The sequence below is a fragment of the Durio zibethinus genome, chromosome 6, assembly GCF_047325235.1.
Source record: "Durio zibethinus cultivar Kanyao isolate XHJ-2024 chromosome 6, ASM4732523v1, whole genome shotgun sequence".
Lineage (NCBI taxonomy): Eukaryota > Viridiplantae > Streptophyta > Magnoliopsida > Malvales > Malvaceae > Durio > Durio zibethinus.
Genome location: NC_143167.1, coordinates 4,791,364 through 4,810,580, shown reverse-complemented (window position 1 = coordinate 4,810,580; position 19,217 = coordinate 4,791,364). Strand labels below are relative to the sequence as shown.

The following is a 19,217-nucleotide window of genomic DNA, read 5'->3' as shown; positions in this document are numbered from 1 at the left end:
CATCAAAATAAACTCTTAACATTTACTTTGTACCAAAATAAACACTTGAATTTTAATTTATATCCAAATAAATCATTAGCTTTTAATTTATTCTTAAATAAGTCATTAATATATGTCAATTTTTTATTTGAAATAAAAGTATACTTGGGTATAAATTGAAGAATAAGGACTTGTTTAAATACAATAAAAATATAAAAATTTTAATATTGTATTAATTTCTAATAAGACAAAATTATAAAATGAGTTAATTAAAATTTAATGAGACTTTTTTTTTTAAATAAAAATTTAATGAGACTTTACATTGGAGCTTTTAAATTTAAAATGTTTCAGGAATAAATAGAAAACTGTTTTGGTTTAGATTTAAAACTATCATCAAATCTCACTATTTATTTTTCTTTTTTTTTTATTCTTTTGATAAGAGTGATTTTATTTATCTATTCATTGACAAAATTTCATATTTTTTTCCATATTAATATTTTTACTTTTATTTTTCTAATCTTATAAAAAATTTAGTGGTTTCTCAATTGAGGTGATTGTAAAGTTTTGTTTCAAAGAATTTTAAAATTTTCATTAGACTTTTGGGTCACTTATATTGATGAAAGATTTAAGTTTAGAGTTCGATTATTCAAAATAAAAATATTTTGTGAAGAATTTCTTTGTTTACATTTACATCATTTCATAATTATTTACTTAGCTACTTGCTTGCCTGGCATGTTGCACTGACTACTTGAAAGACATTAGTGAAAAAGAATTGAGATCGTTGCGTGAACGACATTAGTGAAAAAGAATTGAGATTGTTACGTTTTCTTGGCACAACGCACGAGATAACAATTGGGTTTGATTGAAAACGACCTTGGAGTTAATTTTGAAATTGATGATTTTTGTGTACTATACGGGAGGAGATGTATGATTGATTAGATTTGATAATTTTAAATATGATACAAAGATATGATATAAAAATAAAAAAAATAAAAAATATATAATTTAAAATTTTAATAAAAATTATTAATAAAATTAAAATATGTATTTTATTTGTTCTGTCAACATAAATCGTTACATATAATTTATATATAAAATATAATATGAATATATAAATTTTAATATTTTATATAAAAATACAGAAATTGTTAAATCTAAGTTTAGTTTGGTTGAGGCCGACAGGTTCCATGAATAATAGGCTAGGAGCCCATATGAGAAGTTGGGTGGTGGGCTTGTGCAAGTGCATCATCAAATTCAAATCAGGTAAGCCCTGAGCCCTCTCTGTTCCCTATTCCCTCCCATAGTTTAAATTAAAATAAAGCCAATGTTTCTATACAAAATAAACTAAATCGGCAGAGATGAGACGAAATGACAGGAGATAGCGCAGGGCGTGAAAGAAGTACATGTGCAACCAAAAGGCGGTCGCTGTAAGGCGCAAATAAAAGCATTTGGATCGATCTGAGATATATGGATGGCCTTCCGCTTCATTCTCTTTCTTTGCAGAATCCGAGTGGAGTTTAACCAATTTATTTCTCTTTTACTATCAGTAATATCGCTATATCAGCCCAGGTAAGATTAAGATCGATCCTACATATCCATTAATGATTCTGAATATAGATTAATTTTCCTTCCTCTCTATTCTAAAATATTTCTTATAAAAATGGATTTTGTCCTCCTCTTTCTACCATCCATATTTCCTTTCCTTCATTAATTTATAAAAATGCTGCTTCCCGATTTCCGATTTGCGTTACTCTTTCTTTCTTAGGGTTTTACAGCTTAATTCATGTAATTTACTTGTATGCTGATTTGCTCAGCTTCTTCAACCATATAAATTTGTTCTGCGGCTGACGTAAACAATGTTGCAATGGATGGGAGGATCAAGACGGAAAGTCACAACGGTAAGCGTTACATAATTTGGATTGAGGTTTTTACTTGTTGCTACTCAGCACTGCCATTTTTAACTCACAACAGAGAATATATATATGTGTGTGTGTGAGTGTGTGTTCTCTTCTGTTTTGACATTAATTTTATGCAATGCTCTGTCTGCGGAGAACTTCAGTCAAGGAAGTCTACACAGAAGAGGTAAAGAACCTTATTCTAATTGTTCTTTGATTTGTTATTCATCAATTATTTTCCAAGATTGGCAACATAACATCCAATAAACAGTGATATACTTTTTTCTATTTCTATTCTAATGTCGAGGCAAAAGCAATACTTTGAACAAAGGAAACGACGACAACAACAACAACAACAGACTGCAGGTTCTGAGGGTTATGCTGATGAAACTAGCGTTGGTGGAAAGCATCAAAAGGAATGTCGGTCTCTAGATATTCTCAGCTTGCTAAACCTCTCAACTGTTTCTGATGAACGCAAGTCTTGTCCCAACAGCAGTAAGTGTCCAAAATTTCTACTGGCCAACTAATTTATGAAAATGAGACTGCTGGAAATTTCAAGCTGATAATGGGCTACATCCTTGTCCTCCATGCTTTGCTCTTTTGCAACACGCATTTAGCATTACCTTTTTTTTTTTTTTTTTGTCTTGAAATGGTCTTCAATCAAATTTTCCCATCAGAGCCGTCCTTCCATATCTGTCACTGATATTTTTTCATTGCTTTATTTGATATCAAACTTAATTGATATGTAGCTTTGGCGCTAATGCATTATCCACAAATTTGAAACGATATGCTAATGTGTATCTACAAGGCAGCTATATCTAACTAAATATAAATAGACATATATGTAAGGGCTACCATGTGCTAGTCACAAGTCACAAGAAGTGCCTCAATAGAGCACTCTGCTTTTTTATACATTGATGGCTTGTGGCACAATGCTTTTTATGCATTTATTTTTCTTGCATTGTGTTTAAATTTGTGACGAGCTTTGTTTTTTGTTTTTCCTCAATATTCTAAGTTTTCAGCCATGTAAGAAGGGATGGTAAGATTGACACTTTAACAATGAAGTATCATATCCCAAAGGATCCAACAAGAGTCATTACAAATTCAGTCCCTCCTTCCTATTCTGTTGAAATTAAGCAAGCAGGTATTTATTAATATAAATCTGTGCTTAACTTTGTGAACTTAGTTCTGGCTTCTTTGGAATTCATAGGTATTCAGTGCATACTGTCATTATGCTGGCACAGGTGCTCCACCATCAAGCTACCAAGGGGATCCAAAGTAGGTGATTACTTTTATGTCGCTGCGATGGCGCTATGCATTCACATTTATGTAACTAAATTATCCAGACAGACATCAAATCTCTTTTCATTTGGATATAGTCATAGATGCTAGTTAGAGAAACCCCCCAAATTTAAACACGGCTACAATTATTTATATTAACAATTTTACATAAATATTTAACTACGATTGAGTCCGCTTAATTATATATAAAAAAACCTGAAAAAACTTATTTTGAAATAATAACTGTACATTGATTGAAATGAATTCGACTCTCTTGAATCATCACAAATGCTTGCTGACCTTGTGAAAAGTTAATGCTTTTGTTGCTACACAGGGTTTTATTTTGCAATCATGAAAATCATGCATTAAATGGAATCAATAGTAGTCCGGATCTGTGGAATGCAGCCACTGAGAAACGTAAGTTGTAATATTGGTTATTCACAAGATCTCAACTAATGGTTAGCAGTTGCCATATCTCCTGATGGAACTGTGGATGGCCAAAAAAGTATATGATCTTGTTTAGTTTGTCAGTAACTGCAGCACACTATTAGGATGTTTACTTAATGTTACATACTAAAATTTAGTTCTCTTCAAATTTTGCTTCCACTGTTTATTTTTCCAGAATTATCTGTTTTCGACATGCTTAATGATGAAGCATCAGAGGACAGTTCAGACAAAAGTCTGGTTCATGAAGCTCATGTTGCATTTTCAGTTGAAGGTATGATCTTACTCATCAACAATTGAGGGAAGATTTAAGGTAGTAGGTCATGTAGAAGTGAATTTTTTAAGAAACTGAAAGCAAACTTACATGAAGAACTGTTTTTTCTTTAAGTTTCCTCTTTTTATTAAACTTTATAACTGTTTGAAAAGAATAGGTAATTTTTGAATTGCCTCTGGATGTAAATAAAAGGGCAGGTAATGAGCCAAAAGCTGAACACTCTGGGAATGTCACAAAATAAGTGTATAACTTAGACAAAAATTGCAAAGAAAGTGACTGGAGTCTGAAATAGGAAACAATTCTATAACAGTCATCCTTATCCACTTAGACTCTATTGAACCTGCTAGTGCATCATTAAAGAAGGAATCTCTAATTTCATAATCCTTCTTCTCCTGTATGTTACCAAGAACTGATGCAATGATTTTGGTTTTGAACATTTTCCTAAAAGCATGCTACTGTTGAATTCTATGTTAGGCTTTATTTTCGTGGCCTTAATAGTTCTATTGCTTGCTTTGCTGTATCAGGTTTAGGTAAGATCAGAACAGAGACCCCACTGCATTCACCAAAGCAACAGACCAGGTAATGTGTAATTCACAAAATCTCTCATCTTCCATATTGATCACATGCTAGATAATTGGTTCTTGGTGGTAACAACTGTTAGTTTCAGTTTCTTAGACTACTTTCAGCGTCATAGTTGCCATAAACTGCAACCTGTATCAATCTAATTGTCTGTTTTCCATTTCAAATGGTATTTCTACTTCCAAGCTGCAAGTAACTGGTTCTATAAATTATAAATTAAAATCTGCGGTCTATCTACGTAAAAGAATCATAAAAGAAGTGAATATGAGATTTCTCCAAAGATTTTTTTTTTTTTTTTTGTGGCCAATGCGTGGAATGTCTGTTGATGGATATGATTTGATTGTTGAGGTATTGACTGGGAAAGTGCAATTTCAAGTTACATTGCTGATATGGCTCATTTAACTGTTGTAAGATGTTTCAAGGTGTGCCTGAGAATGATCCTTTTATGATTTTCTTACAAATTTTAATTTTTTTTCATGAAAAAGAATAGATGATAAATTTCCTAGAAAAATTCCTTATTGCTTTTGGGTCTCCAAGAGGGAAATAGTTAAGTTCCTTTGATTGCACAAAGCTGGACGGTGCTTGTTAAAAAAAGTCAGAAGTGCTCAACAGATTTGTAGTCATCAGTTCTCGTTTCTTAATATTTTTCTGTTTCTCTTTAATATCATGTGGACTCTAATCAACTTTTTTTGCTAAGCCAAATATTTATTATCGCAACCAAAAGTTGCGAAACTAGAAAAAGCTAGCAAAGAAAATAACAGAGTTCCAGTACAAACCCCAAAGAAAAACTGTCACCTCAGTGAGTAAAAGAAAACCACCCAAGCAGTAACAACTAACAACACTACACCATAAGAATATTAGAAGATTACCATTCCCAACTTTATTGCAGTCAACCGCACCAAATAATCTTTTAAATTCTATGAGAATGAGAACACGTTCTTTAGCAGCTACACTAATTGTTCACTTAAACAAAGTTTATTCTTTGAGAACCTAAAATTATAGAGTTAAAGAGTGGTAATATTTTATATCTACACATCTTAACTTTTTGCAATTGCAGAATCTCTTCTGATGATTGCTCATTAACCTGGAATGTTGGAAGGCAACTAAACTCATCAAAGAGTTCTAAGTCTGTACTGAATGATCTTGAACTAGAAGTGGTGAGAGCACTACGTCATCTACTCTCTAAGTTTCTTATTCCTATATGTTCTGTAAATTCATCCTTTACTCAAAAAATGATCTTCATGTGAGAGCTAAATTCTTTCTTTTTCACTTTACCTTGCTTCTGCAAGTTTTGCCTGGTTTGAAAAGTTTGGTTCAGCCATAGTTCTTAAGTATTATATAGAACAAGTCATGCAAAGAAGAATAACTTAGTAGCATATAGATATACAGAACTAGAATTTATGTGTAACTTTGGCCTGCATAAAACTTAATGGCTGAAAGGATCTGCTTGACAGGAAAAAGAGACAGACTAATTGCAACGCTGACCTATTTCACCACAATAGTCTCCCAAGAATATATATACATTCGAATTATGCATCTTAATGTTGTTTAAACTTAAATGCTGGAGTCATATCAGATGAAATGCTCAATTTTTTCTTCATTTGTTCTTGTAAGTCTTCACTGAGTTGAATGTAATTGTATGTCCCTTAAACATTAAACTCTAGTTTCGTGTCTTAATTTTGGTTGAGATAGAACTGACTATTATAATATGTGCTAAATGCAGGAAGTGATGATGCAGGACAACAATATTCAACTTGGTGGCAGTCCTTCAGAGTTTTCAATGGACACAATGGATTCACATGGAAATTGGAAGCCAGAGCTACCCACTGTCACAGACCACATGCAACTTTACAGCCATTGTAGCAACAGAAAGTGCTCTCTTGGTGATACAAACATTTTCTACAACAGAAGAAGAAGGGAAGATATATGGGATGGTAAATCTCAATTCTATTTGGTCTTAGTTGTTTTTTCCTGAATCACAATTCTTATTGTTCATTTCACACATTGCAAGAACTTATGACTAAGATATTCAGAAATTTTGTTTACCTATAATCATTAATTGTTCCGAAGATAGATTTTGTGTTATTCATGTACATCTCCTTCATCAAGTTTGGTTGACTTAATCATGAACTTAGCAACATCCCCTCCAATGGACTATAAATTTTGTCATCGGGCCACTTTTGTTCTCAGTGTCAATAAGTACTAGTTTGAACTAGGATTTTTATTGACAAAGCTTTTCTCCTATTTGTACCCCATTATACTGTTGGAGACTTCTGTGCTGCCATATCTGTTATTTCCTTTACTCATTTGGTTTGCCAGCTAGACTTAGCTTCCTGGATGATGACTTTCTCCATGAAAGGAAAGATGATGTTTCTTGGGAGTACCAGCCACACAAAATGGATAGAGATTCTGGAGATTTTTTGGAATATGAAAAGGGTGAGATTTCAGATGATTCTTTTGAAGCCCATCACATGCTGAAGAAAAGGTGATCTATCAACAGTGAATATCCTTGCTCTGAGAAGTAGGAGCATATATATATTTTTGATGAAGTGTTACATCTATGCAGGGATGTGAAAGCAACAAAGTTGAGAAGTTTAGGTGCTATTTCTCATTCAATCTATGGAATAGCTTAGCTGAATGCTTTGTAATCAGCAAAGTGAATAAGTTTATTATTATTTTTGCGTTATTGTCTTTTTTGCCGCTGTATGTTAATTTTGAAGCATAGACACAAATGATTAGTATTGGCTCTATCCAATGTCTTTTAAAAATTTGGAGAGCTATATACACTTAGTTGAGAAATTTCCAGGTGGTGATCTCCAGATACTTTGGATGAGTGGTAGCTAAAGTTACACCTAATAGATTGGAGTTACATGCGGATAATTTGTGTTTACCTTCTTTCTGATCATGCTATTATTCTTTCCTTGATGTATCACACTATGGTGAGAATTGTAATTATGAATGTAGAACTACTTTGCTATCATCTCTTATGTTTTCTCTTTGTCCATGATCAGAGCCACCTTCTCCAGAACGTACATCATCAGAAGTTGATCATCGATTCACAACTTCAATTGGTTTAAGGTATGAAAATTCTGGGGGAAACTCGGCTTTTTTTCTTCTTTTCTAAAAAAATTTGCTTTTGTATGGTGGCAGGCATAACCCAGTTCAAGGAAATTATGATACTAGAGATTTCGCAGGCCAACTAGATTGGCCTTTTCTTGAAACTGAAGATGCAAAGGATACTTTGAGCTTGCTGAGGTAAATTTCAGAAACTTTTTGTGTTTCAAGGTGATTTGGTTTGATGGTCCTACTTTACCTTACATGTTTCCTATTTCTTTTACCTAAAACTTTGGCAGTGAAGAATCATGCTCATCTAGCGCAGGTTACGCTACTGATTTCTAAGCTGCTTTAACTATTCGTTGTCAGTTTGTTGCAGTCCTTAAAGAAAAGCGCCTCTTGCGAAACTAAAGCAATCATTTAAAATATTTCATTGCAGTGAAAGGTGAAACAATAAACATTTCACCTCCAAATCAAATGCCTAGGCAGAGCAGAACAATAAGCAATACTTTTGGCAGAACTAGAAAGAAGTATGATATGGACAACGCTTTTGCCGTGGAAACACATTGCGAAGACGGGGATAATCTTGGGCAACGATCTAGAAAATGTGTGAGGACGCCAGTGCTTCCCAAGTCAAAAGCCACCAAATCCATAAGCTCTTGTTTCCGAGGGAAAATAGGACCATCTCAAACATGGTTTTTTGAGGAAGGATGCAATTCAGTTGATATAGATTTAGGTTTCAGTTCTTCTCATTGCACGTCAGAGGCAAACCTTCCATCTTTAGAATCCAAGCTGTGGACTGAAGATCCTATTGGTGCATTTCCTGTTCCTGAACTCAATTTTGATGTCAAATCTTGCTTTGCTAGACCTAAGCCCAGTGAATCTATCCAATGTTCTCCTTTTGGCCGTTTCACATCTGAGAAGTTTGCATTCCGCCAATCAATTAATCACAAAAACTCTTATAACTCTCCAGTATTCTCAAATGTTGGGTCTGGATCAATCCAGCGTGATTTATCTCGAGATTCTAGAATGCAAGGTGTTCCCCTGGATTCGTCCAATACCGCTGGTCCACATAGAGAGACAGGATTTCCTGATTTATCAGTACAACGAAGTATCAGGAGAGATGATAAAAGAAAATCAAATTTCCGACCAGCCAATTGTGAACAGTTTCCACTTGAAAAAGAAACTTACCCTGGAGATGATTTATTGTTTTCAGAGGACCCGATGGCAATGGATGGTTCAAATCCCAACAACAACGATGTTGAATGCGAGGAATCAAAGGATGGAACTCTAAAAGAAAAGGAAACATATTCTCCCGAGCATGGTGAGGAAGAATCATCATCTGTTAAGATCCATGACAAATCCAATAGCAGTCCAAATGAGAAAGGGTACTTACGACATACTTAGAACTCATGTTTCCAAATTGGCCGATTCTTTTCCTTACCACCTGACTGTGGTATGATACTGAAAGAAGGTGTTCATTGTTGCTAGATATAATTATGAAGAGATTCTTCTTCCTTGTCAAAGTGGGGCTGAAGGTATATCTTCTTTCTGTATACACGTTTTATTTTTTATTTGGTTTGTTATTATGTTGAACTTCCATTTGCCACTGTAAGATCTTTGATGTATACCGTTTGAATCATACGCCAATGCAGGACCGGAAAATGCTAAACTTGAAGAGGGAAAAGCGATAAGTGGAAGACAGAACAATGGTGAGGACTCATCATCTAAGCAGGTAATGATGCTTGAAAGCCATGTTATTCAACTTCTTTGCGTAGAGAAGTGGTAAAGGAGGCATCTACCTTAGGCATCATGAAGAAGGTATAAATAATACAAAACAAAAAAAAATCGCAGATTGAGTAACAGTTAACAGGGGATGCTTTCGATCCAACACTTTCACACTCATCTATGACTTTATACGCCCTTAGTCCCTAACTAGTAATATCGTGCGAAAATGGAGTTTGAGACTGTCAATTGTTCAAAACTCTATTGGGCTTTCTTGGGCTCAACCAACCAAGGATTAGAAAGAAGATTGATTTTGGGTTTTTTGGACTTTTAGAGATCCTGGTAGTCTGGAAAAGTCCTTCAAAGGTAATGGGGCAAGTGGCAACCACCCATTTCCATTATCCTTATTACCAGGTTTTCAAGAAGCCGAGCCAAGCCGAGGCAACAATTAACCAAGCATTTCTCTTTACTGCCACTCCCACACTACGTTTGTGCATGCATGCAGTTAATTGGCTTTGTCACATCAAAATTTCCTTTTCTTTTCTGTAACTCGATTTCATGTTCGCATTTGGTAGCTAGCAAAATTAATAAGAGAAAAAGATCAACTTTTCGATAAAAGCATGACTAAATTAAGACATTAATTTACAAAGTTAATGTTTTCTTGTTGTGTTAGTGACAATATATATATATATATATATATATATATCAATAGCTTTTTTTTTCTTTTATAGAAAGTAATAGCAATGAATTAAGAGTAGGGTGAGAGGATTAATTGTGCGACTGAAAGTCTTATTCGGTGATGATAAAAGATGCTGAAAAATTAACTAGGGGCAAGAGCTATGAAAAAGTCAAATCTTTTATGCAGATGGATGCAGTTCAAAATTCAACATTGCATGTTGCAACGTGACCCCAAACACAACAAAGAAGGATCAACGGGGGTGGATTCTTCTCCTGCATTATTGTTTTTGCTTAATTTGTGTATAATTGATTGGAGCTGGAGAGAGTTGCGGTGATTAGACATTAATAAAATAAAATAACTAACATGATAAACAGCCCATCTTTTGACCTCTAATGAGCAAGGAATCCTTCCATTTTTTTTTACTTACATACATACATATCATAATCATATTATATACTATATTATACATGCAAATATGCAATGGCATCTACTTGTCATCCGGTCATCATATCCATCCTAATACATATATTATATATATTTTATTACCTCCAATTAAAATCAACCATGGAGATGCACACCGATTAAACATACATGCAATTAATGATATTGTTGTTGAAGATGTCAACTTCACAGTAGTATGTTATATGTCATCTATATAATAATCTGAAAAGCAAATTGATTACTTAATAGGGGTAAAGCGAAAAAAGGGTTGTGAGAACCGCCACTTTAACTGTCAATCTGTCAGTCTCATGAGGCCTATTAGCATTTTTTTTATTATTAATTTGGGTTGGTGTTCAATACATTAAGATTGGATCTGTAGAAACTTAGAGAAAAAAAGAAGAAGAGAAAGTTAGGAGTGAAAAGGTAAAAAAAAAAAAAAAATTCATTTAATAAATTTGAGTTTGGGTGTTATGTATGTGTCATATGTGCATGGAGTATGGACATAATTAATATTAAGAGTAATAAGACATAAGTAATGAATAGTGTGACAGAAAAAGGGTGCACCCATTGGAAAAAGGAAAAGAGGGCCGATCTTGATATCCAAAAGACAGGTCCCAGAATCCCAGGAAACGGCCGGGTGACTGGATCAATGTCCGAAAAGGAGAAAAGGGAGAGAAAAGAGAGGACTTTGGGTTGAGTTAAGAAGCGGTGTGGTGTGTCTTCAAGTGTCGTGCATGCATTTTATGCATCTGTTGCTCGCTGTTGGCTGTTGCTGACTTCGCTGTTGCTTTGCATGCACTCTCTCTCTCTCTCTCTCAAAACATAAAACTCAAACAAAAACACGTTTTCTTTGGGTTTTTTTTTTTTTTTTTTTTTTTTAATGTGGAATTGTAGTAAGTAGTAACTTTAACAAGGATCGCACACATCCACCGCCACCGCCGTTACGCTTCTCTTCTCTTTGTTATACACATTTACTCATCCACCACTTGCCGGTTGACTCACTTCCTCTCCTTCTCTTCTTCTTCTTCTTCTTCTTCTTCTTCTTCTTCTTCTTCTTCTTCTTCTTCTTCTTCTCGAGCTCCCTCTTCATTTCAAGTGAAGTGGGTTATTCCTCGTTGCTTCTCTGAATGACTGATTTGTTTTGATTTCAACAAGGTTGGTCGGTCGCTCGCTTTTTATTGTTATCATCGTGCTTGTTTTTTATTCATAATATTGAAAATTGGATATATGTTGTGCATGGGGATGTTGCGTTGATGAAATTATAATTAGACTTGTGGGTGAATTTGAAAGTGGTATTTTTTATTTGGGATTTGATTTGGATTTTGATTTGGATTTGGATAGAGAGCTTGAGCTGAATGGGGTCCAAGATTTGCATGAATTCCTCATGTGGAACTGCTACCACCCGTGAATGGAAGAAAGGATGGCCTCTACGATCTGGAGGATTTGCTCATCTCTGCTACCGTTGCGGGTACTTTAATCTTCATTCCTTTTTTTTTTTTCACCAATTCCATTTTGCATTCGACATTTTGGGTTTTGGGTTTTAAATTTAATGCTTTGCTTGCTACTGGTCTTTGGATTTATTTTATCACGCTTATTACTTTACGTTTTTCTTTTTTTTTTTTATTTTTTATTTATTTTCACTTTTCTCTAAATTGAGATTTGGCTCCCATGTATCCAATTCCAGGTCAGAATTTTTCATTTTAGAGTTTTACCCTTCTTAGGATATTTAGCGTGATTATGAAAGATTAAAAAGAAAAAACAAAATCACAACAAACTAAGGCCAAATATACTACTAATTGTATTATAATCTTACAATATGGGCTTATACGTGCTTTTGATAAAAATTGCACTTGCTATTCTTTCCAATCCCCTTAATGTTTTGTACATGTATACTGCAGGAGTGGAATTAGTACTAGTCCTAAGCAACTACTATCATCTCCCTTCCCCTACCACACCAGGAAAGCCCAAAAATAAAAGAAAAGTATAACTTTATAGACCCTATAAGCACGAAGGAAAACTTCGTGGTTAATCAAAAGATAAGATAAACAAGTTGTTTGTGCTTTAACTATTCAAGTGATAACTGCATTTAGGTAATGATACTATAGGGATGATAATGGCCCTCTAAATTTTGAGTCATTATTTTGAGAAGTTATAGAATATGCAGCATCAAGGTATAAGTGCTGATGCTGCTAAGATGGGGGCTGCATGGAATTCCTCTCTTCTCCAAGGGTGTGCATTTGGTGCATGATTTTCTACCTTCAACTGAGAAATTGTTATTAAATAAGTTTATACTTTTAAGATGATAGTGTTATTTTGTTCATGTATTCACTCTTTCATTCTATTTATTTTCAATGCTTCCTCTTACTTTTTTTTCACGGTTTGTTCACTTCTGTGCTTAAGCTCTGCCTACGAGGATAATGTTTATTGTGATACGTTCCACGTGGAGGAATCTGGATGGAGGGAGTGCCGCTTATGCAGCAAAGTAAGCTGATAATCCTGCTAATCTTATTAAAGTTCAAACAATATTCAATTTTTTAACATTTTAAGTAATTTAATTTGGTATGGCAGCGTCTTCACTGTGGTTGCATAGCCTCCAAGTATCTGCTGGAACTCCTAGATTATGGAGGTGTTGGGTGTACCAGCTGTGCAAAGAGCTCGCGATTTCATTCGGTTAGAAGAATTCAGGTACTTTTTTCCCACTCGTCTGAAAGATTTAGTCACCTGGTTTCGTAGTATAAAATCATGTTTTGATGTTTAACATGAATTTTCCTTTCCTTACTCATCTATGAGAACCCTGGTTCAAGGTCATGGGAAAGAGTTGATGCTTCTTTACACCTACTTGGTTCTTCTACTAGTTTTTTTTTTTTTTCTTTGGTATGCTGAGTCGGTTCTAGGAAGCAATATTTTAACAGTAGAAATGGCACATTATTGTATTGGTCTTTAGACCATTTGATGGGTTGTAATCTTGTTGCTTCCTACTGTTATTTTCTCTTCTGTGATGCAGACTCATGGGGATGAAATTCCCAAAGGATTTAGTGGATTGCCAATGAATAATGCTGGATCCATTGCTGTTGAAGGTAAAGCAGTTGGTGATCATGTTGATGAGAGAACACTTGCCCAATTGTGCAAAATCATGGAGGTTACTGAATGCAACCTATTGCCTCAATCTCAGAGAGGTGATGCAAATGCATCTCTTGGGCAACGCAGAGGAGAGGAAGTCACGTGTCCCATTGGGGAAGTGGGTGCTGGGTTTTCAAATGCTATGCAACCATATGTTCAACCACCTAGCTTTGCAAAAACAAACAATGCCAGACCAGCATTAGACATTAGAGATCTTCATGATTCACTTTCACAACCTTCTTTGAATATGACTTTGGGAGGACTATCTGGGAATCCAAATTTTGCACTACCTTTTCCCAGTGGGCTAGCTGATGGAAAAGAACAGGGAAAAATGGCTTCCTCTTTTCAACAAGGGCAACGATCTCGTCCAATATTGCCCAAACCCTCAAAAAATGGTCTAGCAACAAGTTCAGAGGTGAATAAAAGTGTGGTTCCCCAGGCACGGATTGCAAGGCCACCGGTTGAGGGGCGGGGGAAAAATCATTTACTTCCTCGGTATTGGCCAAGAATTACTGATCAAGAGCTGCAAAAACTATCGGGAGAGTATCCATGAATGTTAGCTTAAGTTTCTAATTTTGGTTTTCTTAGAATAATATCTTTTTATGTGATATATGTAGTTTTTGGTAAGTCTGTTGATTCAAATGTGTTGTTTACCTTAAGTTTGCAATTTTAAAGTTTAAAATCTACCATTGTGCCACTATTTGAGAAGGTTCTAAGTGCCAGTGATGCTGGTCGAATTGGTCGATTAGTGCTTCCAAAAGCATGTGCTGAAGTAAGTTTTTAAGTTACTCACTTTGATGCCTTTTCCTTGCCCTGCACCCTAACCTCCCCAACAAACTCCCTCATCTCCCCCTCTCCAATCTTTTCCTCGTATTGCATTTGCATGAACTAGAAATCAATGCAGGCATATTTTCCTCCCATTTCACAATCCGAAGGCCTTCCTCTAAAGATTCAAGATGTAAATGGGAAAGAATGGACGTTTCAGTTCAGATTTTGGCCAAATAACAATAGTAGGATGTATGTCTTGGAGGGTGTAACACCTTGTATTCAGTCCATGCAACTTCGAGCAGGCGATACTGGTATGTTTTGTTCCTTTATTGTTAAGAGCATTATGTATAACTTTGCTTGATATCTAGGCTACTGTATCTTATTTGCTTTTTATAGATAGTTCTTTTGTGAAAAAATATGGATTTTTTTTGGTGATGCTCCATACAGAAAAGCTCATAGTGGTTTTCTGGTGGAATAATTCTGTGACCAATGAAACAACTTTCTCAAGCATAAAAACTTAGGAATGAAATGGACTATTGTTTTGCTCAAAAGTACATCTAGAGACTAGAGCTGAGAACGAAAAGAGCATGGTTCAGACCTTGAGAGCGGTCATTTGATGCACTTTTTATTTAACACGCTCTTTATCTGAAGATGTTAAAAGATGAATTGTTTCTTTGAAGGATCTCACTTGATGAGACTATAAGTAGGAATTGTCCCTTTATGATTCTCGAAGGGATAAAACCCTCCTCCATCCCCCCCATTTCTCGTGTAGCCTATATGACTCCACAATCTCATGTAGATATCTGAATCTGTTGGCTTTATGCTATGTTAATAGTTAGTTTCCTCAACTCCAGTTAATAGCTTATTATGGCTTTCAACATCTTTAAGTATTTATCTAATGTGAGTAACTGTTTTCTCATGCTCCATACATAGCTATGGAAATTATAACATTGCTGTCCATTTATTTTCATATTTTAATAGTTATTTATGTTGAGAAACAGATAAAAATGTTAAATTTCTCCCTTAGGGTGCTCTGAAATTCTTTTCCAATAGAATTGAAGAGCAAAAATACTACTTGCCTCCCCCCCCCCCCCTTTTTTTTTTGCTTCTTTGCAGTTCTGTCTGTGGTTTGTGATTTTGGATTTTTTGTGTCACAATATGTGCGAGCTTCCTTATGTATAATTTTATTGACTGTTAAGATATTTTGGTACATATAGGAATTCTCTTTTGTTAATAACCTGATAGCTTTCTTCCATATTCTGCTACATCATGCTAAGATATTTTGGTACATTTAGGAATTCTCTTTTGTTAATAATCTGATAGCTTTCTTCTATATTCTGCTATGTCATGCTAGTGGGAAGTCAACTTGTACTGCAGACCTAAAGTTTTCTTTCTCTTATTTACTAGTAATAAAATTCTCTTCTATTGCAGTAACATTTAGTCGAAAAGATCCTGGAGAAAAACTTGTTATAGGGTTTCGAAGGGCGACAAACACTGATACACAGGTGTTCATGGCAAATTTAAATTTTTTAAAGTCATTCTCATATTCAGACTTTAGAAATGATTGGATTTCTTCTCTAAACTAATAGTTTACATGAACATGTATTTCATAAGCAGGAAGGCCAGACATCTTCCCTTCCTAATGGTGCACATTCTGGGGAAACTTCACATTCTGGTGGCATTGAGAATTTGTCTACAGTGAGTGCTTATTCCGGTCTTCTTCAGACCCCAAAAGGTGGCAAGGGTCCTCTTCTAAATGCTCTGTCCGAACATTTGGGTTTACCAGATGGAAATATTAGTTGGGGTAGAGGTGATAACCATGGAGATGGAGCAAATGAGGATCCAATGCAGCAGCCAGCAGTGAATGCAGAGAAGAGGAGGACAAGAAATATTGGGTCCAAAAGTAAGAGGTTGCTGATGCATAATGAAGATGCGTTGGAGTTAAGGCTTACATGGGAAGAAGCACAGGACCTGCTTCGACCACCCCCAAGTGTTAGGCCTAGCATTGTGACTATTGAGGACCATGAATTTGAAGAATATGATGTATGTAACAGTTACAGTTTTCCTTTGATGAAATGATGCCATGATGGTTTGCCAACGCAAATTCATATTTTACCATGTTTATTTGTAGCTGTGTGATCAATGCTGTTTGTTTTATTTAGGAACCCCCTGTTTTCGGAAAGAGGACCATATTTGCTGCCCGGCCTTCTGGGTAAGACTTAATGATATATTTCTCTATATTTTCTTGTTAGAGTATTGGAAAGATGACAGTTGACAAAATTATTATCCGGTTATGGTATTTATCTATATTTTTCAGTTCATGGTAGAGCTTGAGAGATTATGGTTAGGTTATCTTTAGCGAATGAATTTAAACTCTAAACATTATTTGAACATGTGTGACAGCTTTCTTGAGTCTATTGCAGAGCTCTAAATTTTGGAGCTATTTCTTGATTATGCATACTGACAAAGTTTCAATGTTGAAAAGCCTTCCTTTTTAGGGTGTCAAGCCCTTGAATTTTCAGTTTGGAAAACTTTGATTTCATATCCACGCACTGGTCTGTTATCTCTCTAGTTTTTTGTTGTGCGGTCTCTTTCAAAGAAAAACTTTGACTTTTTTAATTTCCTTCCATGTTTTTGTTCTTTTTTTTTTTTTTTTGAACTTAGAATGATATCATTTCATAATGAATTATAGTTTCATAAATGCTGGAACTTTAAGATCTCACATTGCTGCAAATATGATAAAAGAACATTTTCATATGATTTTTTTCCTAAATACATACATATAATGCTGAATGTTATTAGGACTTCCTGTAGGGGACAGGAGCAGTGGGCCCAGTGTGATGATTGCTCCAAATGGCGTAGGTTACCTATAGATGTTCTTCTCCCTCCAAAGTGGACATGTTCAGATAATGTTTGGGATTCAAGCAGGTGCAACATTTTTCTTTCGTTTTTTGTGTTGTGAGATTGCTACTGATGGGATGTATCTGTGAGATGAAAATTTTTTTTTTGATGTTTGTGCTCCACTGATTCAATGATGTGCTCCTAGGTGTTCATGTTCTGCACCAGAGGAGATTAGCCAAAAGGAACTGGAGAATCTTCTTAAAGTGGGTAGAGGTAGGACGCTATTTCAATGGCTCATTGTGCAAAATGGTTTTAGGAAAATGAAGCAGGTGTTCTTTCTAGAGGGAGACGGTTCTTGAATGCTTGTTATAAATGATCCTCTATTTATATGTGCTAATGCTCATTAGTTCTGCAACATTCAAGCAAGTAGACGGATGAAAATCTGTATGCCATGCTATTTGACCAACTTACCATTACTACAAGTCTCTGTTGAGTTCTGCTTTGTGAAAAATCCATGAATTTGACAGTGATACATTATTTCTTTTGGCATGAATAGTCTTTTTTTTTTCTTTTTCGGCATGTATAGTTGTGTCCTATACGAAATTCATGATACCACTTAACTTCCATGTATACCTTTTTCCAGATTTGAAGAAGCAAAAACTTCCAGAAAGCCCTAAGCTGGCCCCTGATTCTGAACCTTCAGGCTTAGATGCTCTGGCTAGTGCTGCAGTTTTAGGAGACAAATTGGGCGATGTGGGGGAGTCTTCAGTTGGAGCTACAACAAAACATCCCAGACACCGCCCTGGCTGTACGTGCATTGTTTGCATTCAGCCTCCAAGTGGAAAGGGAAAGCACAAGCCTACATGCACCTGTAACGTGTGCTTGACTGTAAAGCGCCGGTTTAAAACGCTCATGCTACGGAGGAAGAAACGCCAATCTGAACGTGAGGCAGAAATTTCCCAGAAGGATAATAATGAGCACAAGGATGAACCAGAGCTGAATGACACAAGACACGGTCATTCAGAGAATGAAGGAAGCCAAAGCAGAATTCAAGCTGAGGTGGCTGAGACTAGCACCGGACAAATAGATCTGAATTGTCACCCCAATCGTGAAGAGCTGCAACTTGAAGTACCAGGATTGAATATGACGAGTCTTGTTCAAACTACCGGCATGCCAGTAGAAAATTATATAAAGCAAAATGGGATTGCAAGCTTAATGAGTGAGCAACAGGGTAGCCTTACTTCTCATTTACTGTCACAAGCTAATAGAGAGAATGACAGACACCTTTCAGATGAAGAGTTTCTTGCATCTGTTGGATGGAAGCGTGACAACAGAAGTGATGAAGGGCATAAGGAGTCCAGTATGGAAAGAAATGGTCTTCAATGATAGTCTCCTCCATTTTCTACTTTTTTGTTTTTGGGTGGGTTTATTTAACAAGTATAATAGTTTTGTTTTGCCTTTTTCCAATTTGTTGTGCTCGTCTCATACCTCCACATGCACTGTAATTTCCTTGTTAAGTTGCTCCAAGTAAAATGTAACTGATAGATCATATGCCCGAAATAAAAAAAAATAAAAAAAAAAAGTGGATATCATAAAACTAAACGGAAAAAAAAAAAAAAAAAACACATTAATTTTTCCATATATCGATTCAGCAATAACTAATGATTGCTCAGTTTCTTGTCTAAAATAAAATAATCAATCATGTTTCTTTATATATTTATAGGATTATGTTTGCCGAAATATATTTATTGGATTTACTATCTAACTTGTAAGTATCGAATTGCGATCCCTTAATGTCCGGTAAATATATATACAAAATTTATCTGAAACTTATGAAAATATATATCTTAAAATAAGAGTGCTTTTGAATTTTTGTTATTTGCTGGATGAATTATGATATAACCTCCTTTGATAATGATATACAATCACATAGATGGTAGACGCGAAAAAAAAATTTGTTTTAAGTGTAATGTACTCTGTAATGAATAAAAAATATGATATTTACCTATTATTTGAAAAGAAAAAAATTACTAATGTTTTCGGTTCTAATATAATTAAAATAAAAAATTGAGTCAAATTAAAACAAATTAAAATGTGTCTCAAGTTGATTTCCAAACATCTTAACAATATTTATATA

At 35.0% G+C, this 19,217-nt stretch overlaps 1 protein-coding gene across 10 annotated transcripts; it reads left to right on the top strand.

The window, feature by feature from the left end:
- The first annotated feature begins 1,320 nt into the window (after window positions 1-1,320).
- On the top strand, window positions 1,321-18,721 carry LOC111286460 (B3 domain-containing transcription repressor VAL1). 10 transcript variants are annotated; one of them, XM_089761931.1, is made up of 20 exons: window positions 1,321-1,548; window positions 1,794-1,877; window positions 2,039-2,061; window positions 2,146-2,369; window positions 2,890-3,018; window positions 3,119-3,152; window positions 3,490-3,572; window positions 3,778-3,873; window positions 4,398-4,452; window positions 5,510-5,609; window positions 6,176-6,386; window positions 6,772-6,937; window positions 7,019-7,050; window positions 7,464-7,530; window positions 7,603-7,707; window positions 7,806-7,831; window positions 7,946-8,894; window positions 8,998-9,044; window positions 9,162-9,241; window positions 10,097-10,336. In XM_089761931.1, the coding sequence occupies exons 2-20, from the start codon at window positions 1,836-1,838 to the stop codon at window positions 10,136-10,138; spliced, it is 2,511 nt and encodes an 836-aa protein (XP_089618057.1). In that variant the 5' UTR covers window positions 1,321-1,548; window positions 1,794-1,835; the 3' UTR covers window positions 10,139-10,336. The 10 variants fall into 10 exon arrangements, with proteins under 10 accessions (XP_089618057.1, XP_022732172.1, XP_022732171.1 ...); XM_022876437.2 differs by lacking the exon at window positions 10,097-10,336 and having other exon boundaries at window positions 2,189-2,369; window positions 9,162-9,849; XM_022876436.2 differs by lacking the exon at window positions 10,097-10,336 and having other exon boundaries at window positions 2,182-2,369; window positions 9,162-9,849.
- The last annotated feature ends 496 nt before the right edge of the window (window positions 18,722-19,217 follow it).

Bases quoted from the DNA above. Each gene is read 5' to 3' on its own strand.
- LOC111286460 (XM_022876431.2), top strand. From the start codon at position 11,707: ATGGGGTCCAAGATTTGCATGAATTCCTCATGTGGAACTGCTACCACC. The intron at 11,820-12,751 runs GTACTTTAATCT...TCTGTGCTTAAG, and splicing joins CATCTCTGCTACCGTTGCGG to CTCTGCCTACGAGGATAATG. The intron at 14,015-14,146 runs GTATCCATGAAT...GCAATTTTAAAG, and splicing joins CTGCAAAAACTATCGGGAGA to TTTAAAATCTACCATTGTGC.